Below are 25,484 nucleotides of genomic sequence, written 5' to 3'. Positions count from 1 at the left end.
GAGCTGCGCCCAGAGGGAGGCGTGGGGGGGAGGAAGTTCCTGCTGCTGCTGCTGCTGCTGCAGAATAGAGAGGACCTGGGGTGGCCGGCTGTCCCTTCTGTAGAGGTGTGACCGGGCCGGGGCAAAGAGCCAGGGGTTCAGGCCCTGTGTGGGGAGAGCTGAATCCTGGGACAGGAAACCAGGAGGTGGCAGAGACTGAGCTCCGGCTCCTCAACTCACTCCTAAAGCAGGTGGCTGCAGCCTAAGCCCTCCACCATCCATGCCACCAGCCTGGCCCTGGCCTCGGGAAACAAACCAGATGGACGAGCATGTGTCCAGCCAAGAGAGGGCTACTGCCTTTCCCAGTGCCGCCCAGGTGAGCCCGCAGGTGTGGGTGCTGCGCTGGAGACCAGCCTGGACAAGTGGCCGTGGCCAGCGTCAGGTGGAGCCCCAAGGGTTCCTTCATCACCCAGTGATTCTGCTTCTTGTGGATGGAGAGACTGACACAGGACAGGAGATGAGCAGACAGGGTGTGAACCACGCCAGGGCAGAACAGGAACTGAGAACATTCCTCTTTCCTGCCCTTGGGGAAAACCTGGGCCTCTAGCCTTCATCTGGAGCCTCCATTCTGTCCCAACTTCCCAAATTCCAGATCCCAAGGTGGCTCCAGCCTCCTGGATGATGCCAAGAGGCATGAGCCCTCCCACTTGCCAGGCCTGAGGAAGAGAGCTCTGTCTGTGTCTCAAGCAAGGCAAATACAGGGACCCCTGCTCCCAGGGCTAGCCACTGTGCCCCACTCTTGTGCTCTGCCAGTCCAGCAGAGACGCCCAAGCCGGAATGTGTCCCCACAGTAGGACACAAGGCCCAGAGCTCTGAGGCCCCAGAAGGCCTGGGCTCAGGGCTCCTCTGTCACAGCTGCTCCTCCAGCTGTGTACAGGGCAGGCGTGGGGTGGCCACCGGTAGAAGATCAGATGGCAGAAGGATTCATGACTTATCTGTAAGTTCCCATGTGTGGGGATGGGATGAAAAAGGAATCATTCCACTAACTGTACGTTCAAGGCCACCCAGCTCTATCTCTAGCCTTTCTTCCTCCTCCCCAGCTCCAGTCCCCACACACCCCAGCCCCAGTCCACACTCCTCCCCAGTGCCCCTCCCCTGCACTCAGGGTCCCCTCCACAGCCAGCAACTGGGGAGGCCTCTGCTGCTGACCCGCCCCTAGGAAGGCAGCACTGACCAGGCCCGCCGGCCTCCCCGCTGCCAAACGTCCCAGCACCTTCCTGGATGTGGCCGGCCTCCGCCTCCTGTCCCACTGCTGAGCTCCTGCTGCTGTGTCCCAGAGCCTCACAGCCCAGTTTGGGGGCAAAGAGCTGCTGACAGGGGCTTCAAGTGAACAGACTCACAGTGAGCAGGTCAAACCAAGGCAAGGAGGTGCTCTCTCTCTCTCTCTCTCTCTCTCTCACCCCCCCCCCCACACACACACAGCTACACACAACACTAAAATTACCTCTATTACCTTGGTCCTTTTGGTCATCCTCCTCGTCTGTCCCAAGCTAGGGACACCAATCCTCTGCCCTTGCCCTGAATTGCCTTCCTGAAGCTTCAAGTGACCTTAGCTCTGACCTGAAGCAAACTGCCAAAGGGGGTCCCAGGGACTCCCCTCAGCACAGGCCATGGCACTGGGGTCTCATGGGGTGAGCTGCAGCTGGGACCCGGCTCAGCCTAGGGAGCTGGTCCCACCCGTGCCCCAGGCCCACTCCAACCCGCTCCTCCCCAACAGGCAGGAGATTCACACTTTCCAGAGTTTGGCAACAAATTAAAATCCCAAACCAACAAAACAGGAGCGGGTGGAGGGAGAGGAGAGCAAATGAAATGTTACCAAAAAAAAAAAAATTAAGCACTACGTCCTTGCATTCTCATTAGCAGGACCATGTGAGACGAAGCACGTTATGTTATTAGGCATTCTCTCGATTCAGTAAACACAAGCTGAATAAATTTATAAATATCAGCATTAAGTGAGATTTAACGGGGAGCTGTTTATCTTCCGCCTGTCAGGCAGGAGGCGACGCTCTTCATGAATCACCCGCCAGCCGTGCAGTCTGCACCCGCCTGCCTGCCCAGGTGAGTGGGCCAGCGCTCGCTGCACCCAGCCCAGCTCAGCCCAGCCCGGCTCAGCCCACTCAGGAACACACTCTCTGCAGCAAGGATCCAGGAGACTAGTTGATCTCTCCAAGCTAATGTACCAAGATGTGGCTTGAATGTCCCCAAAAAACTCATGTGACATTCCATCTCCATTTTCAGATGTCAAGAGGTGGGACCAGGTGGCACTGTAAGAGTTGCCTAGGTCCTCGGGGAAGTGAGGGCTCTGAGGGGACTAATCCACTCAAGGGGTGTTGGGCTATCTTGAGAGTGGGTTGGACTCTGTCTCTGGTAAGTCCCCCTGGGCCACCTTGATTCTGCAGAGTGTCCACTAACAAGAAGCCTGTCACCAGATGAGGCCCTGAGATGCTGGACCTCCCAGATTCTAGAGCCATGAACTGAATGAACCTTTGTTCTTTGTCAGTTAGCCAGGCTTTGGTAGTCAGTTACAGCCCCAGAAAACAGGCTAAGACCTCAACCTTGATGGGAGCAACACAGGTACCCAGGAAGGGGGAGGACGAGGCAGCCACAGGGGAGATGCAGACTCAAGGAGCTTGAGTGTGTGCCTGGCTCTGCAAGGACCATATGTGGCCCTTTTTGTGGTGACTCTGACTCTCTGAGTCTCTGTTTTCTCCTGTGATAGTCGTAAAGTTCCTCTGAGCAGGGGCTATGTGCAGAGTGCCTTGTCCACAGGTAGTAGGATCAAGCACTGGAGGACAGGCCACCGAGGAATGAGGCCTGTACCTGGTGAGGGCCTGATACTGTGACTTGATGCCCCTGGGCCGGCAGCCTGCCTCCCCCTTGCTGGACCCCTCATGGCTGGGGCATGGTGCATGGGCTTGTGAACCCCCAGCCTGGGCCCCATGGGCCTTCCCAGTCCCCTCGGCACGTCCCAGAGCGTCGGCTCCCGTGTCTGCCTGGACCAGAGGCACGTCTAGCAACCTCTGCCTCCCTGCTCCCGCCACCCATCACAAGTAAAGTAAAAGACAAAGGTAGTCTGCGCCCCTGGCCCAGCTTGCTGTGGTACACTGCCACGGAAAGTAAGGCGCAGCGACGGGTCCTCGATAAAGAGCTGCAGGGTCTGTGGCTGGTGCCACTCTTCAGCACCTGGTAAGGCGTGGATGCTCTAAGGTCCCAGCAGAGCCCTGAGAACAGACCATGTGTGAACTGCACATGAGCCCGGGGACACCCAAGGCCCCTCTTCCCCCAGTACAGGGCAACAGCCAACTCTCTTCATTTCCCTCCCCCTCTGCTCAGACCTACAGACCCCAAGAACTCACCAGGACACCTCCCAAAGGCACTCTGAGATGCTGTGCCACCGGGCAGCATTTCCACGGAGCTCTGGGTAGATGTCGCAGGATAAAAATGGGCAAGGGGTCTGTAGCAGCCCCCACCCAACACGCTGCAGGCAGGGGCTCATGGAGCACCGCCTGGCCCCTGGGAGGACCACCTGCTTCCCACACACACGCACAGTACTGCGATTGAACCTAGGGCCTCGCGCATGCTAGGCAAGGGCTCTGTCAAGGAGCTAAGTCCTCCGTTCTTTTTATTTATTTATTTTCTCTCTAAGTTGCTGAGGCTGGCCTTGAGCTTGCGATCCTCCTGCCTCAGCCTCCCAAAGTAGCTGGAATTACAGGTGTGTGGCATGGCTCCTGGCTCAATACTGTCCTTCCAAAAGAGAAAGTGTGATTGATATTCAGCTTTCTGTCACAGTGACAAAGAAAGACAACTTAAAGGAAGAAAGATTTGTTTGGGCTCCCAGTTGCAAAGATTTCAGTCCATAATTACATGGCCCTGTGGCCATGGCTCTGTGGTGACCATCATGGTTGGGAGCCAGGAAGCAGAAAGACCTTTGAGGGACATTTGAGACCCAAACTATAACAGAAAGTAAACACAGGTACCAGGTAGGAAGGGCTAGCGGGGCAGGCGGGGGATGTCCCTGATGTCTCGGGACATCTGCCTCCTCGCGGATGACATGAAGGGTTTGAAGCAGGTTGTCTCTGCAGCCCACTCCAGCCTTGAATCCCACACTGCGCCATTATTATGCTCTCTGGCTGTGCAGGGAATGAAGGTTCTGGAAGCTGACCTGCAGAGAAGTAGCAACAGCTGCTTACTGACAAGCCCTTGAGTGCAAGCATTTTGAATTTTGTGAATGAGATAAGCACCCGGCAAACTGCGTTATTCACCGTGTTTATAGGAAGCTGGCTGTGAGAGGTTGTCTACTACCAGCTCTGGAAAAAATACAGAATTAGTGTAAAATCGTCTGTTCTATGAGAGAAAGGGCGTCCGAGGCACTTCTGGGCCTCACTGGATCTGAAATCAGGCTTAGTGTTATCTTATTGTCTAAGTCAGCTCGAGCTGCTATAACAAAAGCACTACCAATCAGCTAGCTTCAACACCAACATTCATTTCAAGCGCTTCTGAAGACCAGAAGCTCAAGATGTGGGTGCCAGCATGGGTGGGTACATGGGTGGGTACCTCTTTTTGGCTTCTTGCTGAGAATGAGAAAGGTGGGAAAGGGTGGGGGTGAGAGGAGGTAAGCCCTCTCCTGGGTCCTCCTATAAAGGCACTGATCCCATTCCGAGAGATCCACGCTCATGACCAATCACCTCCCAAAGGCCACCTTCACATGCCATCCCACCAGTGGCTAGAGCTTTAACACATGAATTTGGGGTCCACAGACCATAGTGCTAATGCCTCTGTGTTGCTAGTGTGTTTGAGAATCTCAGCTCAGGGAACCAGGCACAGATCAGAGAGTCCTAGGCCTCCAGAGGGCCACAGTGATGGCAATAAGCCACCCTTCGCTGGGTTAATCTCACCTGCTCTCTAGGGAGCCCGTCCACATCCGCAGTGCCACGGGTATTTCTGGAAGTCTCAGAACAGTTTCACAAACGCTGACATCAATACATGAAAATACAAAATGGGCAAGGACTGGGGGTGGAGCTCAGTGGGAGGGCACTTGTCTATGAGTGAGGTCCTGGGTTCCATCCTCTGTGCAAGAAAAGAGAGAGAGAGGGGGGGAGTATGGTGGGTTGGGTGTGTCCAGGTGTGTGCGCACACTCGTGCGTGTGAAGAGGATGTGTTGTGCTAGGGATAGATTACCTTTGAGGCTCCTTGGTGACTTCTAAGTGGCAAAGCTTGCCCTGAGCTCGCAGAGATGTATCTGTTACCTACTTAGAAGAGGGCGCTGGAGCATGAAGGTTGGGAAGAGGCCAGAGGAGAGTGCATTGGACAGGGACTGTGACCAAGGTCCCCACGTTAAGAGGCACCTGGAGTTGCAGATAGGGAGGGAAGGAAGAGCACACAGGAGCCCCAGGTGCACACAGTGACCTGGACACCAGGTTAGCAGAGGTCACCCTGGACACTGGGTAGCCAGAAAGGAGGGGAGAGACAGCCATGCCAAACACCATGGGGCAGTCACAAGGGAAAGGAGTTAGAAGCAGCCAGTGAATCTGCAACTGATGACCTTCAGGGGAACCATGGAAGGGCAGGATGTGGAAAGACACCTGCTACAAGGAGCCACAGAATGAGGCTACAAGAACATTTCGGAAACTCTGAGTTGCCTGGGGTCCCCCAAAAGATATGTGGAAGTCCTGATTCCAGTGCCTGGGAATGCGACCTAATTTGGAAATAGGGTCTGTGCAGACGTAATCAAGTTAACATGCGGTCATTAGGATGGGTCCTGAGTCCTTATGACTGTGTCCTTGTAGGAGGAGGAGACGGCCATGTGAGAACACCAATGTGGAGGGAAGAGAACCGTGTGCAGATATGGTCAACGACAGCCCAGCGGCCCAGCTCCAGGAACTCCGGAGCCCCCAGAAGCTGGGAGAGACAGGAGACTCTCCAGAGCTGTCAGGGGACAAGGCCTGCCTGCATCTCAATTCCCCGCTCCAGAACTGCAGGAGAAAGCCACCTGATGTGTGCTGCATGGTCACGGTAGCCCCTAACACAGGCAGTGAGCTAACTTAACAAGGAATTTGCTCATGAAGAGATAGAATTCAACACTTTCAGTAACTAGATGATTTGCTTTTCATGGAAACACTTGTGCATGAGCTAAGAGAAGGAAAGCCACAGGGAAAGAGAAGTTCAAGGTTTAGAATAATAGAATGGTTAATGAAGTACGCAGGAGGCAGAAGTGATTGACATGAGAAACCAAGTGATGGAATTGGCATCAGGAAAGGAGAACAGTGTGTCACCTCAGGTCAGGGGTCTTAGCCTAGGTCCTACAGAAAGCAGAGCCAGAGGCAAGGATTGCAGTGCTGGTGCCTCAGGTGGGGGAAGAGAGCACCCCTGGGATGGAGAGGGAGAGGAGGAAAAGGAAGAAGCAAAAGATTTCCCGTGAGGAAATGCAATTTATCTAGGACCAATGTCACGACAAGCTTGAAAGGTGCTGTATTAGAGTTTGCTGGAGAAACAGAACCAGTCAGTATATAGATACAGATATATATCTCTCATAGGTAGGTAGGTGACGGATGATGAACGGATGCATGGAAGGATGGATGGATGCATGGATGGATGGATAGAAGGATGGATGGTAGATAAAGGGATGGATGCATGGATGCATGGATGAATGGATGAATGGATGCATTCATGCATGCACACATAGATGGGTGGATGGAAGAATGGATGGATGGATAGATGGATGGATGGATAGATAGATGGATGGGTGGATAGGTGGATGGATGGATGCATGCATGCATGGATAGAGGGATGGATAGATAAAGGGATGGATGGATGCATGCATGGATGAATGGATGCATGAATGCATGGATGGATGGATGGATGGATGGATGGATGGATGGATAGATGGATGGATGTATGCATGCATGGATAAATGGATGGATGCATGCATGCATGCATGGATAGATGGATGGATAGATGGACAGATGGATGGATAGATGGATGCATGCATGCATGGATGAATGGATGCATGGATGGATGGATGGATGGGCGGAGGGATAGATGGATGCATGCATGCATGCATGGATAAATGGATGGATGCATGTATGCATGGATAGATGGACAGATGGATGGATAGATGGATGCATGCATGCATGCATGGATAGATGGATGAACAGATGGATGGGTGAATGGATGGATGGATATATGGGTGGATGAATGCATAGATGGATGGATGAATGGATGGATGATGTATGAATGGATGGATGGATGGGGAGATGGATGATAGATAGATAGACAGACAGAAGGAAAGACAGTGAGAAATAGAAAGATTTATCATAAAGAATTGGTTCATATGATATAGAGACTGAGGATCCCCACATTTTGCCATTTGCAAACTGGAAAGCTGGTGGTGCAGTTACAGTTCAAGTCAAAAGGTCTAAGAACCAAGAGTAGCAAATGTACCAGCTGCAGTTCAAGGGCAGGAGAAGAAGGATGTCCTAGCTCAAGCAGTCAGGCAGAGAGAACAGATTCTCCCTCCTTCCCCTTTTTGTTCTGTTCAAGCATTCAATGGATTGGAACTCCCACACTGGGAGGCAATCTGCTCTAGCCAGTCTCCCAATTCAAATGTCAATCTCTCCAGAAACAGCCTCACTGACATGCTCAGAAAGAATGTGTAGCCAGATATCTGGGCAGTCCACGCTCTGGTCAAGTTGATGCATCAGGAACACAGGGCAGATCATGCATGAGACGTGACTGCCTACCATGCTGGGCTTCTCTGTTCGATTTTCAAGGAGGAATCATACTTGAAGTATTCCCCAGAATGAGGGGGATCCCCCTACCCCAGTATCCCATTTCCCAACAATCAAGATTTATCAACCAGTGAGCAAACACCCCTGAACTTGTTCATTACATCATCCAGTCACCAGAACTATACAAAGCTCATGATAGGACCAGTCTGGAAATGGAGTGGTGACCCAGCATGGACTGGGCACTTGACCAAGAGAAGAACATAGGCAGTCACGGGAAGCCAAGAAAGTACCCTGAGGTGTGTCCCAAAACTCTAGGGAAAAGGAGAAAATGGACAAACGAAGATATAGAGATATTTTTAAAATAAAGAGAAGTTCTGGAAATTAACTTCAAGATTTGGTAACGTCAAAAGAGACAGAAGTCAAGCAAACTGCAGGAAAGGAAGGAATGGGGAGATAGGGATGACCCCAAGGACAAATGAAAATGAGTAAAAGAAGCTTGTGAGAAATGCTTTGCTGAGGAATCTAGGAATCCAGAGCTGGACATTGGAGGTCACTTTCCTCGACGTTTTCACTTCAAAGATGAGGAGAAAAAGCCTGGAGAGGGTGAGCAGAAAGTCTGGATATGTTTACAGTGCTTGTCAGTTCCAGGGCGGATTTTCATCCTTTTTTCTTTCTGTTTTTCTTGTGGTCATGGTGGTGATGCTGGGGATGGAACCCAGGGCCTCGAACATGCCGGGCAACTGCTCTACCACTGAGCTACACCCCAGCCGTTAGTATTCTGTGAGTGTGTGCGTGCGTGTGTGTACGTGTGTGCGCGCGCGCGTGTGTGTGTTTGTGTGTGTGTACGTGCTTGTGTGTTTAGGAACAGCTCCAAGTGTGATGGTTAAAGCTCTTCTCTTGGGTGAGTTCTGCCTTGAAATCCAGAACTTCTCCACCTGGTGGAATCTGCATGAATTGCAGGCAGAGTCCGTAACAGTGGAAACCCAACTTCCAAAGACAGGTTTTGGGATCTCAGAAGGAAAGCTGAGTGCCAAGAGCTCCTTCATAGAACCAGAGGGCTTCTTGCGGACTTGCGGGATGCTCAGGGACTCTGCATGCTGTTGGTCCCTCCTCCCCACGCCGTGTGCCCCTCTGTGGTTCCCTTTTCTGTAAAAGGAAATGGAAACTAGTGGGAAAGTAACAAACAGAATGGGTCAAGTTGGCCAGCACTGGCCCTGGCCTCCCATTGCTGAAGAATTCCAAGATGGCGAATGGACACAACATCCACAAGTGGTCAAACACCAATCTGAGAGGCCGGGATGATACGCCTGAACTTTTCTCTCCTTTTACTCAGAGGTGAGTCTCGCGTGAGTCTCGCCGACCCCAGCCACTGTCCCCCACTGCCATTGCCCCTGATTTGTCTCTGGGAAAGACCATGTGGTCTCTCCTCCAGGATAACCCGTCTCCGCCAGCAGTCCATCCAGAGCAGGATAAAGCATCGAATGGACCCACAGGAGAGCACCCAATGTCTCCCAACTGTCATCTGGGAGGATCCCTTGAGGGAATTTCTAAAATGCCAATACACTAAAATACTACATCTAAAACACCAAGAATAGAGTGTTATGTGAATTCACCAAAACTGTCAGTGGTAGGGGCCAGGTTTAAAACTCAAAACAAGTCAGTTTAGGACAAAAAGAAAATGTAGGAAAAAAATCCGGGGCTGGGGTTCTGGCTCAGTGGTAGAGTGTTCTCCTAGCATGCATGAGGCATTGGGTTCAATCCTCAGCACCACATAAAAAATAAAATAAAGATATTGTGTCCACCTAAAACTAAAAAATAAATATTTAAAAAAAAAATCCATTTCCTTTTCTAATCAGGAAAATATTTTCTAAGCAGTCTTCTAACAGCATACTCCTATGACCAAGAAAAGAATTTCTCAGAGGATACAGGAAAACACACATCTAGTATGAATTTTCTATTGCTGTAAAACAAATTAACCCCAAAGTCAGCATCTTAGAACAACAAACATTTTTTTAACTCAAACACATTTATTTCTGAGGGTCAGGGCTCCAGGATCTGCATAGCTGGGCGAATCCTGCCCAGGGTTTCTCATGAGATTACAGTCAAGCTGTCAACCAGGCCTGCAGCACATGAAGGCTTGACTTGGACCGAGGATCCATCCAGGATGTCCCCCTCACAGTTACTGACTGGGGGCCACGGGTGCTCAGTGGCTGTCGGCAGAAGGACTCAGGTCCTCACACGTGGGCTTCCCCATGGAGATGCCAGCATCCTCAAACATGGTGGCTGGCTTCCAAGAGGCAGCAGGACAGAAGCTCCTCTTTCATAGCAGAGCCTCAGAATTCATATGCCATCACACCTGCTGTCCTCCAGGGTCCAGTGGACCAATCCTGAGAGTGCGAGAAGGAACTGCAGGAGGGCAAGAGCAGCAGGAGGAAGGGATCCTTTGCACTTGGGAATTTGGGGGCCATCTTTGAGCCTGACTACCACAAAGTAGGTGGTAAACTCAATGGAACCCATTGTTCAAATACGAGCCGAGCTAAACTAAAACGAAATAGAGTTGAACTAAAAATTAGTTTTATAAATAAAACTAATAATTACTGGAGATCAGTGGTTCTCAGATGTGAGCAGGCATCAAAATCACCTGTGTTTTAATATACAGAGGCTAAAACCCACCTTTAGCATTTCCGATTCAGCAGGTCTTGGGTGGGTCCCAAGAATTTGCATTCCAAACAAGTTCCAGATGACACTTGTGCTGCTGGTCTGGTTCACATATTAGTGTAGATGTATTCATCAGGATTTAGAATTTGAAGAGGTCTTCTCTTTGAAGAGATGGGGCCTTTGTTGTTGCTTAGTCTGGCCTCTGATGCCTGGGCTCAAGTGATCCTCCTGCCTCAGCCTCCTGAGTTGCAAGGCTACAGGCATGTGCTCAGCTGAAAGATTTCTTAAAGGTCTTCGGATTCAATGGTTCCCGGATCCAGCTGATGATCAGAATCACCTGGGGGAGATTCTAGATGTTAGAGGCCCCGGGCTCAAGACTGCTTCAGCAAGTCTTAGGTGGAGTCTGTGGTGTTTTTTTTTTAACTCCTGCAGGTGACTATATGATACTTAGGGTACTTAGGAAAATCAGTCAGACTTGGGAACCCCTGATCCCTAAGCTGTCCTCTTCCCAGCATCCCCAGCAGCCAGCGTTCCCTGAAAGAAGACTCACCTCCCACCCAAGGCAGTGCTCATTCCAGGGCCAGGCAGATCAGCTGCCCCGATCGCCACTCAGATTTAAGCAAAACTGATTTGGGGACAACATTTAGTGAGCACATTGTTCACTAAATACATGGACTCTCTCCCCAGAGCCACTGTCCCCTCAGTCTTGTTTAGGAAAAATATTCTCTGTCCTTTAAACCCATCCTCAGTGGGCCTGGTTTAGAGTGCACTCAGGGTCCTCTGGGACCCTCAGCTTCTATCTCAGACAGCTTTTTTTTTTTTTTTTGATAGTATTGAACTCAAAACCCAAGTGTTGTGTGACTCAAGAGAAGAAGGGGGGGGGCAGGAATCACCACCTTACCTTGGATGTGCTATCACTATTTTTTTTATAGTTATAGATGGACAGAATGCCTTTATTTTATTTGTCTTTGTGTGGTGCTAAGGATTGAACCCAGTGCCCTATGCATGCTAGGCAAGCGCTCTGCCCCTGAGCAACAGCCCCAGCCCTGTGTGATCACTATTAATACCACCTGCTGGCATAAGGCGTTTCAGGTCAGTCCCAGCTCACTAGAGAGGTAAATTGTGACAAAGGGGTACTTAGGAAAGTCCAATCTTTGGAAAAAGCATCTCTGATGAGTGTTTGGGGGTGTCTAAGCCACCCCGAAGTTTCTAACCCCTCTTCTCTGAGAACTGCAAACCTCATTCACCCGGATGAACCCCAAGAGCCTCGGTGACAGCCGATTGGACTGGGTGTCAGCATGCCCGGCCCAACCAAGCTCTGCTGATGCCCCCCACTTCACGATGTCCAATAGGTAATCTGGGTCTCACGCCACACTTGTGTCACCCCCACCTTGTGCAGGACAGAAAAGAGACATTTCCTGCAGAGGTATAGAAAGAGAAGCCGGGGCTCTGATAGGAAAAGCAGAGGAGATGGCAGGTGGTCCCAGGGCCTTTCTGGTCCTGGTTCTGGTCACTTCGGAGGCCCTGCTGCATCTTGACCTCGGGTTCTGTGACCCGTCCCCACAGTTCTGTATTTTTGCCCAGTTGATTTTAATGGGCTCCTTCTTTTGCAAGTGAAGCGTTTCGCTGACGGGTTACCCAGGAGTCCTGGGCACCACTCATGCTACTCCCTCAGGGGTGAGGACCAGCCTCCTCCTGTAGGCCAGGTCCTTCACCTCAGCCTTCAAGGACCTATTCGCCTCCTACCCGGTCAGCACCTCCCATCCCCAGAACAGCTCACGGGGTGTAGCCCAGCTGGGTGGTCACTCTCTGAATCAATTGAACCTTTTAGCCCCTTCGAGAAAATGTCCCTTTTTTCTTCTCAAACCAGAGGAGGAGGAAGCTGGGGCTCCAGTTCACACCCACAGGTGCACACCCTGCTTCTCTTGCATAAATCCAATCCTAAACGGGAATTCGCCTATTCAAATCTGCCTCCCAGGCCCTTTCTCTGCTCCCATCCCCTCTCCCTCGCTGATCCCTTCTTCCATCAATACTTACTACTTTTCAACAGAGAACCTGGACAAGCCAAGAGCTGAGCCACATGGTCCCAGGCTTGGAGCTCCTGCACCCACCAAATCATACCCGCTCTGGAGGTCTGTCCCCCTGAGCTCACCTCTCTGCTTCCTGGGTGACAGCAAGTGTAGCGAGTGGCTCAGAATCCGCTAATAACTCCGTTGTGTCTCGGGCTCATGTTAATACATTGTTCCCAACTGAATCCTTGTATTTTGGTACATCTCTGGAGTCATGGTGCCTGAATTAGGGAAGAAGTCTATGGCTGGCATTTCAATCAAGATGCTCACCTTGTTCTTCCGAGTGTCCTGGGTGGATGGTTCCACTTTGTGGGCAATGGCAGGGGACGCAGAGTATTAACTAGACTCCAGGTCCCTTCCAGATGGTCTTCCCCACCTCAGCCCCGAGTCTCTGGAAGCAGAGGGCCCCATCCAAGTCCCGATCCGATGCTCAGTAGATCCTCAGTAGCAAGGTGACCTTGATATGTTACTTAGCCCACCAGAACCTCACTCTGCTCATCCACGAAATGGGTCAACACCCCCCTCATAGAACACTCAGGTGCTCATGAGGACACCATGAGATCGCACTGTAGAATGCGCTCTGGGGCAGGGAGTCACTGCCATTGTTCTCTCCTCAGTTCAGCAGAGCACTGTGGCAAAGGGGATGTGAACAGAGAGTTCAGGGCTCCAGACAAATGAGATCTTCATCTTTCATATGCCTGCCCAGCTAGAGGGGAAGGGGAATGGGCAATTGGGGACATTCCAAACGCACACCTCCAAAACAAATCTGGACCTCGTCTGCCGTCTCCTGCCCCTGCCTACCCCGGACCTAGCATGGTGTTGACAGACATCTCCCAGTCCAAGGAAGAGGGATTTCTAGAAAAGGAGGATCTGACCTAGCTCATGGGGGCTGGGACCTGGGTTTCCTGGCCCCATCTGGGGTCAGGGGTGAGCCCCCTCTGCTCCTCCTTTCTATATCTCTAAGAATCAGGCCTCCTGCCTTCTCTCTTCCTCCTGGTCCTGAGACCTTGGGCAGCTGGAGGGGCCAAATACTGGCCAGGGAGGAGAGGGATTGCAGAGGTCAGCTGGGAGGTCCAGAGTCCGAAGGCAGAGAGGGCTCTGCAGTCAAGCCAGTGCGCTGGTCTGGGTCTCCAGGTCCCTCAGAGCACAAGCACCAGGGAGGCCCCAGGTCCCACCTCCCCAAGAGTGTGCCTCCTCTGTGGGAAGCCACCTGGCCACAGTTGAAACCCCAGGACTGTGGCGGCCAGGTGAAATGGCCCGAGTTCTCTACCATCAGAATCTTCATTTAATTAATACATAAAACATGAAGATAAGGCGTGGCTCAGTGGTAGAGCACCCACTTTGCATGTAGAGGCCCCAGGTTCCACCCCAGCACTGAAAAAATAAAATAAAATAATGGTCCACACTGAGAGTCTATGGCCTGCTTCCCTTCGAATTCCAGTTCTTCAGCTGAAAGGTTTCAGCTGCTGTTCTGACCATCTTCTGCCAGAGAGTTCCTTGTGAGATCTCCACTACAAATGTCTCCTGATGAGCTTCAGTTCCTTTTGGGAAGGAGCTGGGACTTGACCTTCCCTGAAATAACCCCCAGGGCTCAGGCCAGGGTCCAGGCACCCGGGGAATCGGGAATACCAGCCTTCCTCAATCACCCCCTCACCTCCAGGGCCAGCCCTGGCTTTAGGGACCCAGTGACATGGTCTGAGAATAAGCCTGAGCTCAGCAGGAGGCTGGGGTCCCTGGGAGGACCCCTCCCCCCTGCAGGGGAGGCCATGCTGCCTATGGAGTCCGGAGTCCAGGGGCAGCATAGCAAGCAGGGTGCTCGCCCTCTGGACCAGGTGTCCCTGGACACAGCAGGATGCTCCGTTAAGCTCCTGGTTCATCCTGATACTGAGGCTGCATAAAGAGAAGGATCCCATGCAAATGCAGGCCAGTCTAGCGGAAGGCTAAGTACTTTTAATTAAAGGAAGGCACCTAGAGACAGCCAGGCGTAGGAGGAGGGAACTGGAGCAAGTCGGCTCGCTCCTGGGCAGGGAGGGGGAGAGGCCCAGCCTCCCTCCTCCCCATCCTCCCTCCTCCCCATCCTCCCTCCTCCCCGGCCTCTCTCCTCCCAGTCCTCCCTCCCCCAGTAGGCTGGGGGCCCAGGAGGGGGTCACCTAGCCCAGAGTTAAGGGTGAGGCCTTTCTGTCCTTTGGCCCCAGGCAATCAAGCAAGGGGGAAATGGAGTCAGGTCCGTGAGGCTGCCTGTCTGGAAATCCCAGGAAGCCGAGAAGCCCAGGATGCCATCTCTTGGGTCCTGCAGAGCCTCCGCTACTTCTCCATCATCTTTTCTCCTTCTTCTTCATTATCCCACTAAACTTTTCAGCATCGTGTGCCTGTGCCCCATGGTGTCATTGACTCTCACACGCTTGGACTTTGTGTCCTGATTGTCCCTCTGTCACAGGCGAGGCAAGCAGGCCTCCAGGAGGGAGATCACCTGCCAAGGCCCCAATGGCAAGTGGCATAAAGGAGGCTCAAGACTGTCCCACCCCAAAGTTCGAGGTCACAGAACCCTTCAGGGACAAGGGTGCCAAGAATGATGGAAAAGGTGACACAGCACCTTGGACAACACCTAAAACCACTGGTGCTCACTAGCAGGTGACCCCTCCATCGCCCTCGCCTTGTTCCCTTCCCACAGCTGGGCAAGGGGGTTCCCTCAGAAGAGAGGAGAGAAAATCCAGGGAAGCAGAAATCAGCTCAGATCCCCTGCAGCCAGGGTCAGGGTCAAGGGCATCCAAGGTGTCCGCGTCCTGGTCTCCGCACCAGCATCCGTCCCTGCCCTTTCCTCTCTTCTTGTGGAAAGCCTTGCTGAGGACTGGGGACAAGGCAGGCCTGAGATGGCTGAATCCCTAATAAGAAGCTGGGACCCAGAGTAGGTTCCGGACTCAGATTCACCCCTTGACACTTCCCTCCCACGGGGCACTCAAGAATCTCCCGAGGTACCAAGCAAAGCACCATCCCCCATTCACCAAGTACAATCAAGCTCATTGTGGCCACCTCCCTTGGGGTGACCTACAGGAGGGCCTGGACATCTGACGGCTCCCTGCCAGCCCCACAGCTGTGCCCTGCAGGGAAGGCAGGGAAGCGGGGCACACTCCCTCCATTGGGGTGTCCTGCCTTGTCCCAGTACTGAGGCAACTTAAAGAGAAAAGCAACCTGGGCTGGGCAGGACTTCCTTAATGGCATGAGTGGCCCTGTGATGGGGAATCTACCCATGTGCTTGGTTCTAGCAAGAACAGGGTGCAGCGCCTCCACGGGACTCCTCACTCCTAGGACAGCAACGAGTGCATTTTCATTATGCTAACATTCCACGCCTCTGGCTCCATTTGAGATCCTCTGCCACTGTGGATGAGAAGCCATGTCACCCCCTCTTACCATGAGGAAGCTCAGGCTCAGAAAGGCTAGGTGCCTGCCCAAGACCACTTGGCTTTCAAGGGGAAAGCTGGCACGTGCTCCCTCCCGCCCATCTGCCTTTCCAGAAGTTCACCCGCTGTGCTCCCTCCAAGTTTGGCCAGAGTCAGCCAGAGCTGAGTAGCCCCAAATCCTTGGCTGGTGGCCTGCTGAGGACAGTTGTGTGTAGGAAGATCCTCCTCCCAGAATGGGCAGTGACTTGCTGAGAATTTCTGGACCCAGTTGGAACAAGGAGAAAACCTTTGGACTTCTAAACAAGTCAGTTAACACTCAGCAGTCTTTGCCACCAAAGCAAGTGTTGGAGGACCATGGCCAACGGTCAGTGCCAAAGTGTCACCAAGAATCCAACCAGCATGGATGGCCCTGTGTCTACCACTCCCCAGAAAGCCTGAAGCCTTACTTCTCCCCCTCTACTCCCACCTGCGAGTCTCCAGAAGGCACCCTGTCCTCCCCAGGGCCCTCCGGATCCCTCCCCGCAGTCTGGGGACCCTGTGAATCAGGCCTCGGAGGGCTGGCGCCTGGGGTGAGGCGTGGCTTGGCACGGAGAGCCACGAGTTTAGCACAATAGCCTGCCTGTGCAGGTTGTTCCAACCCAGCAGCCTCCAGTGGTCACATGTCCCCTGAGCAGCAGGTGCTGCGACCTTTGCCCTGGAGATCAGGAGCCCTCGATGGTGGGATGAGTGCCAAAAAGGGGGAGAGAGTTCTGCTGTCTCCCCTTGGCCCTGGGATGCAGCGAGGGCCACTCCCTGACCCTGCCGTGGCCTCTGCCACGCTCCTATCAGACTCGATTCAGCTAGAAAGAGGAGGGCAGTGCCCAAGGTGGAAGCTAAGCACCACTTGCTCCTGCTTCACCCACCAGCTACCAAGAACCCGCGAGGGCCGTGCAGGGCCGAAACGCAGAGCAGTGTTTGTCTCCTGAACTGCCAGCACCAGGACATCACAGTGAGGTCACTGTGTGGCCCTTGCCACTCACAGCCATCCTGTGGAACTTTCCCCAAGCACGTGTGTTTATTAAGCATCACCAGTAGGCCAAGTACCATTCTCAGCACTGAGAAAAGAAAGGCACCCAGAGCTGTCAAAATGCCGCTGCCCTCGCGACACTCACCTACTGGGGGACAGTGGCAAAGAGATTAGCGAGTGGACTGTGTCAGAAGGTGGACCGAATTGAAGAGGCAGCAGGGGCGAGGGGGCAGAGGGGGCAGTAGGGCATGGGAGAAGCATTCCCAGAGGGGACACTGGAACCAAGGCATGGAGGCCAGGGAGGAAGTGGCAGAGGAACCCGAGGGGACAGCAGCGCAGGGACACAAGTCCAGCATGTCGTGTGGCTGCAGCAGAATAAAAAACACAGAGCACAGAGGAAATACAGGAAGGAGGGGGAAGAGGGTGGGCTGTGGGGAGCTTGGGATGGAGGAGTGGGACTGGGAAACACTGCAAGAATGTTGTCATTGTCCCTGAGTGAGTTACGGAGCCACTGGACGTGACTTGGAATATGTCAGAAGCTCTCACCTGCCTACTGTACACCTTATATATGTAAATAAGCACCCATGCGTGTGTCCCCATGATGCATTACCACATAGCAATGACACACAGCAATGCCCCGTGACGCACATCTATACTGACAGCTGCACTGAAGGTGGTTCTGGGTGCCCGATGCTACCTCGTCACTGGGAAGTGCCAGATCCATCAACGGCATTAGTACAACTGTGGGTTTCAAAGTGCTTTTTTTTTTTTTTTTGGTACCAGGATTGAACTCAGGGGGGCTTAAACACTGAGAAACATCCCAGCCCTTTTTTTTGTATTTTGATTAGAGAAAGGATTTCACTAAGTTGCTTAGGGCCCTGCTAAGTTGCTGAGGTTGGCCTTGAACTCACGATCCTCCTGCCTCAGCCTCCTGAGCCACTGGAATTACAGGCCTATACCACCACCTGACTCAAAGTGCTTCCACACACACTGGATCACAGGAGCCAACCCAATGGGATTTACAAGAAGACGTCCCTAGACACTTTTTATTGAAAAGGAGAAAACACCATGTGGAGGTATTGAATGGCTTCGCTCAGGACAGACCTGGGAAGTTCTCTCTCCTTTACAGACAGGGCAACGGGCCTTGTGAGCTGAGCAGACTTCCAAGACCCCAGAGCCGGCCAGCAGGGCTTCCTGATTCCCGCCAACGCTGTTTGCTGTCCTATGTCAAAGACTGAAACCTGCACAAATTCCCACCCTCCTCCCACTGCTCAGCTTTCTGTGGCTCGGCCACGTGGGTGCCATCAGTCCACGTCGGTGGGATCTGAAACCCAAGGCAGCTCCTCCTCCTGGTCTCTGCTCAGAGGCCCCTTCTTCTGAACAACCAACACTCTTATGAGGCACCCTCTCTGTGCTCCCAAGGGTCCTGCCCCCACCATAGCATGTACTACACCCTCACAAGACCTGTCAACTTGCTCCATGACACAGGATTCTTATTTTGGTCACCACTGTATTCCCAGATCCCACTTAAGTGTCCAGCCTTAGTAGATGCTCAGTTATCAGTTGCACAGCTAAATACATAAAAAGTGAGAGAGGGTAGGAAGGAAAAGCAAAGCTTTACTGGTGAGATGACCCTACCATTCCTCATCCCTCACTTTTCCCTATTAACAGTTTCCAGATCCTTTCACGCCATCCTGCTCACTCATTTGTACTAAGTATGACGAGCTGGAGAAACAGAGTGGATTAGTGACTTCCCTAAGGTCACACAGCTCTTGCCAGGGCTGCATCACAAATCCAGGTCTCACAGATGTATGAGCCCAGGTACTTTCTATTCCCAATTCCCTGGGCTCGAGAATGCAGCATCCTGACATCTTCTGGTAGCTGCTTTCACTTTCAATCATTAGCACTGGTTAAGCACTCACTGTGTCCCAAGCACCTTGTCTGACTTAATCATCATGATATCATCCAAGAAAAGCACCATCCTGAGTCTCACACTTCAGACCTGAGCAGTTCAACTCAGAGAAGTTGGGACAGTGGCCTGAAGTCACACAGCAGCCAGTCCAGGGTTGTGTCAGAATTCCAGCTTGGGCTTTGGTTCCAGCCCCACAGTCATGACTTCTACACCTTCTGTACAGGATAGAAAGGCAAGTGCTAGCATCCAGTGGGAACAGACCCATCTCCCAAAATCCTGGTCCCTCTCCATTGGAGTGAGGCAGCAGGAAGGGATTTTACTTGGAATAAAGAAATCTCACAGCCAACGGGATGGAAATGTGGAGCCAGGGGAAGCACCAAGACCAGCACTGCCCTGGGACAGCACTGCCCTGGGGTGGGAGCCGCAGAACAGCAGAGCTAGCCACTGGGCATAGAGAGAAAAATGGGGGTCCAGAGCCCTAAGCCTCAAGGCTGCTCCTCCAAACACAGGGAAGGCAGGGGCTGCACCATGCACAGCCTAGCGCACAAAGTGGAATGGCAGGAGACCCCGTGTGCCAGTGAGCCATGGCCCCCAGGGGAGGGGACAAGGCACCAAGATGCCTCTGCTCAATCCGTGCCAGGAGCAGAGAAGTCTGGAACAAAGCCAGGTTTAATCCACTGGGTCTCCATGCCTCAGCCTCTTCCCCTTCCCTCGGCCTCCCTCCCCCAACCTCCAGGGCCTCTGGTCCTTTCTCTAGGACCCTGGGCACTGCCAGGGGATGGGGAGGGGACACCCTGCTCCGTGGTTTGTGCCCAAAGCAGAAACCTTGTCATTCCAGGGCCACAGAACACACAGCCAGCCCAGAGTCTGGGGAAGTGCTGGGCCTGGGTGTTTTTCCCGGGTGCTTCCCCACGTGCCCTGGCACCAGCAAGAGAGGATTCCTGTCCCCTGACTCCCGCTGCTCTGGGCTGGTCCCCAGAGGCCTGAGGGAGAGGAGGGCATTCCTGCTCAGTGAGCTCTTGCCCTCCTGTGGCAGGGAAGGTTTCTGGCCACGGGGGTCTGACCTCACCCTGGCCACTCCCTAGGTTCCAGAATCTTCCTTAATAATAGAAGAGGTGTACGTGCCAGGGGGAGGAGCGAGGCTGGGGTGGGCAGAATTTCTGGCACCTAAGGCAAGGCCTGGGGTCATCCGTCCTCACCAGCCCTCTCTTGGCCATCAAGTTGGCCACCTCCCACGGGGAGACCCTGGCCATAATTAGCGTCCCTGGGCTTCAGTTTTCTCATCTGCCAAACAGCCTGCAAACAGGGTCTAGTTGACTACTCATAGCTGTTTAAGAAGCACTATTACTAGAACAGAAAAGGGACCTGTGGCGTCCGTCCCCTCTAGACATTGTTCCAGCTCCTCTGCTGTCACCTTCCTTTCTGCTCGCCCAGGAAGGTTTTCCTCCCCTGCCCTGGAAGCACCGATTTTTCCTCCAGCAGCCCAGGCAGCCGCTGCCAAGGGGCTAGAGGGTGGGCACAGAGCCCAAGAGACACGTGCATAGGTCACATCTGCAGCCCTACCTGACTGGATAAGGGCCAAGGGTGGCTTTTTCCAAACTGCCTTCTCTAACTAGTGCCCCTTTCCTTCTACCTGCCAGGATTTGTGTTTCTATTTCTGTGTGTTGGAAGCCTGGAGGGGTAGGGGACACGGAGTAATTAATGATTGATTCTCAGGCACAGCCACCTGCAGGCCCCTGGACAGACTGTCAGCCATTTCCTGAGAGTGGGGACAGGGTGGAAATCCCTTAGGGCTGTGGTGAGCACTTCCGCCTTCTGCAGAATTGGGACATTCCTTCTGCCACCAGCAGCTCCCCTGATTGGGGATCCAAGGACACACCACCCCACTGCAGCCCCCACATCCAGCCCTGTGCCCATACTCCTTCCCTGGCCCTCCCCTTTCCAAGGACTCTCCAGCAGAGGCTCATGGAGTTTTCAGAGAACTTGCCATGCTTCAGGGAAAGGATTAAAGGAGCCGAGTTGTACAGCAAAACGTTCGAGAAGTTTTAACTCTGCCCTGCTTGGAGTATTGTTGTCTAATAATAATTAACTTTTGTACAGAGTTGTAGTTTTCAAAGGGCTCCACATTCAGAGCGCTATTCATCTCACAACAAAGCCATGAGGTAGTTCCCACCCTCCCCAGCCCCACCTGCACCCACAGGTGCAGAAGAGGACATTGAGGCCCAGAGGGAAGGAGTGGCTCTGTTTCACAGTCAGGGCAGGAACACTGGCCTTCTGACTCCTAGTAAAGAGCTGCCAAATTCTCCCTAAATGACACACGTCGGTCCCAGGACGGGTTCACGTAGGGAAGGCAGCATGGCAGGTGAGAAGGAGGGATCCTTGCAGGTCTCCTCCAAGGATGGAGTGAGAAAGTCCATGCAGGTCAAAGGGGAGGAGGTGACCCCAGGATTCCTCCCCTAGTTACCCGGAAGTGAGGTGGAGAAGCCCAGGACTGCTGGAGTAGAAGAGGCCCAGTCAGCAGGCGACCTTACCTGCACCCTCACCTTCTATTCTATTGAAACTGACCCCAAAGTTCCCCCTCCCCAGTTGTGATCAGCTATTATAACCAGCTCAACCTGGTTTGCCCAGGACAGCCCCAGTTTTAGCACTGAAAATCTCACATCTAGGGAAGGCCCTTGGTTTCATCTAGGCAAATCAGAGAGAGTTTACCATTGTACTACAGGGCAGTGACTTCCAGCTGAACCCTGGGAAGAAAGGCCATTTTTCTTTTTTTTTTTTTTTTTGGATCAACAAATTTTACAATTTAAAATCCACAGAATGTTATGCAAACTCAAACATTCACCAGGGTTAGGCAGTTACCTGGGATTCTCAGAAAGGTAAATCTGAAAGAATATTCATCTTCACAAGGACACACTCAGATCTGTGACCAGATTATTCTGACAAGCCAGAGTTATTCTTTTTTTTTTTCTTCTCTACTTCTGCATTTTAACATTAACAACAAATTAAATTTTCTCAGAAAAACACTGAGTTAAAAAAAATATTGCAACTGGCTTTAAACCACAGGTCACCAATTGATCATTTTGGCAGGAAGTCATTATGGGCATGGAGTCTGAAAGGAGGAGGAGGTGTTACTTTCAAAAAGTGAATTCTCCATTTCCCATTTAACAGAGAGTCAGATGCAAATGTATTTTGAAATTTCCAATCAAGTCTTGGGAAGGCAGACTTGAGATTTTTTAAACGTTCAAAGACAAACTCTGGTTAAAGACAATTTTTAAAAAAAAAAAAATATGCATTTCAAACCCTTCATTTTCATAGGGAGGGGACTGGTGCCAGAGAGACAGAGTTGGGGTACCCAGTTGATGACACTCTGGCCTGGGTCCCAGGGGATCAGGACGTACCAGAGAGCCCAGACCTGATTTCCAACTGTTCCAGGTCACACAGCCAGTTGTGTTTGCCTCTGCAGCAGGGATCACTGTGTTCCTACTGCTCATGGGTTCTGGGTCCTCTCTGCCGACTGTCCTTCCTGGTCATCTGCAAGGGCAGATGGGGTACGTGTGGGGTAAGTGCAAGGCACGTGGGCGTGCTTTTCTTTGAGGACTAGATTTGCACAGTTGCAAGTTAAGTTTTCATTAAAGTGATTTTGTAAAACGAGTTCACCAATGGGACAGGAATGTTTTGATCATAACTTGCTGGTTTTGTCCTTTGAAAACTTTTGCCCCAAAGCGGAGGGAGGCAGGGGACTTGTTTTGCTGGCAGTGAAAAGAGCATTGGCAGAAGGGATGCCTGAGCCAAGACTAGGTGCCTTCTAGTCCTTGGCTTGGTGGAACCACCTAGGTCTTCAGAACTGTCTGGACGAGGGCCTGTGAGACTCTCCCTTGGGTACTGCCACCCTAGTGGGAAGAGAGCTTGGGTAATGGTGACCAGAGTCTCCACTGGGCCTCCACCCCCTCTGGTTCCCCTCCAGTGACCCAGCAGGGATTCACATGGTAAGCCAGCCCACGGGGTCCACGGGGCCTACACCGAGATGATGCAGCTTCAATCTTTCTCTCCAAGGGGTCTGACGGGAGAGGTCGAAAATCCTAACCTTCAAAAGCCACCAAGAATTTTAAAGAACAATTCATTCGGGAGAAACATTTAAAATAAAAAAAGCACAGATTACTTTCACTGGGAGCCCTTTACAAAGGTGAAGGATCTCATTTAGAGACACACACATTCTTTTTCTTTTCACAAAATAAATTTATCCTAAACCAAGAAATGAGAAAGCCTAGGTAGAAGGAAGTAGTGGATTACTTTTTTTTTTTTAATTAAGAAAACTTGTGAGTGTTCACACACACAGGCCCCCCCCCAGACCCCCCCACACAAAGACCCCCCCCCTACACACCCCTCAGTTTCTCTCCCCTTCACTCCCTTCCACCTCCCCCAGCATCTTATCTTCCACACCCCAGAGCAGCAAGGCTCCTCCAGACCCACAGGGCTGTCCTACGCTGTGATCCCAGTCCAGAGATCCCTGCTAAAAGCAGGGAGTGCCCAGCCAGCCCTGCTGGCCTGAGGGTGCTCCGGGACACTTGTCCTGCATACTCACAACTTTCCATGGACCCTGACTCCATAAGAGAGAAGAACTACAAAGAAACAGGGGGCAGCCCTTACCATTACTAAGCACCTCTCTTCCTACCCAAAGGACCCCTCCTCATCTGCATCCAGACCCCCACATTGCAGAGGCTGTTGAGTCCTGCAACCAAGGACATAGGTCAGCTCAGTCCTGCCCCTTTTAAGGCCCTTCCAGGAGGAGGTGAAATCTAGGCCCTCACTGTTATTTCTCTAAACTCTTTCCCCAAGTTCAAAATCCTCATCCATCGGAAAAAAAAGGGACAGGAGGTATGCATGTGTTCAGGAAAAGAAAGGAGTCCCCTGGCATGGGTAATGGGACCATTCCTTAACTTCCCAAAGACAGGGTGTGGATCCTGCCTGTGTGGCCCGAGGGGATGCCTTCAGGGCTGTTCAGAAGTCTGACCTGGAAGAGGTGCACACCAGGGTGGGAAGGTGGGACCTTCTTGCCTATGGCCCTAGGAACAGGTTTCTAGGGAAAGAACTGGGCATGGAAAAAGTTCCCTCCAGACAAGGAAAGAAAGGAAGGACTGCTTCCCAGTGAACAGACTTGGGGGTAGGGGAGGGCCATAGGGTGTCACAGCCAGACCATGCCTCTGCCTCTGGTGGTCAGCGACCTGGGAGGCCCCAGAGGCCCTCACCCTAAGGCGTGAGGCCTCCATCTCCTACTCCTCCAGCATTTCCAGGCCTGCCGACTTGGGGCTCAGCTGCCTGGCCCTCTTCCCTCCGCTGGAAACAGAAGCTCCAGCGAACGTTTCTAACTCCTGAGTCCACTCAGCCATGTCCCCCTTGCAAAATCCTCCCCTTCCCGCACCCCCCCTGCACCCAGACAGCCAATCCGCGGCCTGCAAGCCTCGCCAGACCCATCTCCCAGGGCCTCAGCGGGATAAAACCGGTTGGCGATGCCGGGTGGATGGAACAAACTTCAAAACGAGGAGAGACACCGGGCCCAGGGCACCCTCGGGGGCGGACCCAGGCAGTGAGGGCCTGTGGCCAGCAGACCAGGTATGTCGCTCAGAGGTTAGGTGAGGGCTGGCTGGGAGAGAGTGGGGATGCGTGAAAGGAGAGGGCCCCAGGCCAACTAACAGCCCTTTCCGTCTCAAGTTAACGGGGATAGGTTAGGACTGGGGCAGTGTGGGGAGGATGGAATTGGGACTTCTTTGGGCATCTACAAACCCGCATCTTCCCGACAGGCATGTTAGCTAGGCCAGGCTGAGATTGGCCCCACTTCGTCCCCAAATCCTGGCACTCTAAGAAACTCTAAGGTCCAGGGCCTGGGGAGCGGGGTGTTCTAAGCTTAAGGGCATCGAATCTTAAGTCCCTTCCCCTGGGTCTGTGCAGGGCAGCGGCGTGGCGGCGGGCGCGGCTGGGACTGGCGTGAAGGAAGCCCCGAGTGTTCGGCAGGCTGAGAGCGACTCCCCGGCCATGCCTCACAACTCCATCAGATCCGGTAAGGACGCGGCGCGGCTAGGACCCCAGAGCCCCCGCGCCGCCGTGCGTCCGTGCGTGCGCTCGGGTCGGTGGGGCTCGGCAGCTTACGCTTGGGGCTTGCGGGACCCACCTGTGTGGGGACGCGGCTGGGGACGCCTCGGGCCTGGCTTACCGCTGGGGCCGCCTCACTGTTCTCGGGTCCCCTTTGGCCGGACTGAGCCGCCCTCCCCAGGCCTTGGTTTCCGCGGACAACACAGAGCGGTGAGGGGTTCTCTAGGGGGTCACGAGGGTTGTCCTTTGCGTCTCATGACCGTCTTGCATGGCCCACTAGGGTGGACCTCCTGCATGTTCTGAGGCCCTGATCCCCGCGGGTGCTGGACTTGAAGCTCCTAGCCCCCGACCTCTAATCCCTTCGCAGTCCTTGGCCCATGACTCCCCTCGCAGGATCGGGGGTCCCTGGCATCTCTCAAGCCAAAGGGAAAGGAGACTGTGGCTGGAGGCCTGGAGCTGGTGGCGCACTCTGGGGCTCTGGGATGCTTTCCTGCCCTGCACGTAGCAGGCGGGGACCGGCGCGCGCGGGGCATTCGCTTGTTCGGACTAGACTGCCCTGAACCCCTGCGCCCGGAACCAGGGCCTTCA

General features: G+C 53.0%; 1 protein-coding gene across 1 annotated transcript in view; it reads left to right on the top strand.

Annotated features, from left to right (window-relative positions):
* Positions 1-308: 308 nt before the first annotated feature.
* The window catches only part of PAX8 (paired box 8), a gene marked incomplete at its 5' end in the record, with an annotated part of 77,214 nt that continues 52,038 nt past the window's right edge, over positions 309-25,484 (top strand). Inside the window, 5 exons of the mRNA XM_081264573.1 lie at positions 309-355; positions 2,032-2,097; positions 5,826-6,070; positions 24,244-24,419; positions 24,756-24,864. Of these exons, the coding sequence (XP_081120699.1) occupies positions 309-355; positions 2,032-2,097; positions 5,826-6,070; positions 24,244-24,419; positions 24,756-24,864 (643 nt within the window). The remainder of the gene's footprint in view (positions 356-2,031; positions 2,098-5,825; positions 6,071-24,243; positions 24,420-24,755; positions 24,865-25,484) is intronic.

Source organism: Spermophilus citellus, assembly GCF_964194105.1.
Source record: "Spermophilus citellus genome assembly, chromosome: 13".
Lineage (NCBI taxonomy): Eukaryota > Metazoa > Chordata > Mammalia > Rodentia > Sciuridae > Spermophilus > Spermophilus citellus.
The sequence above is the reverse complement of the archived record's forward strand: the minus strand, read 5'-3'. Positions and strand labels throughout refer to the sequence as shown.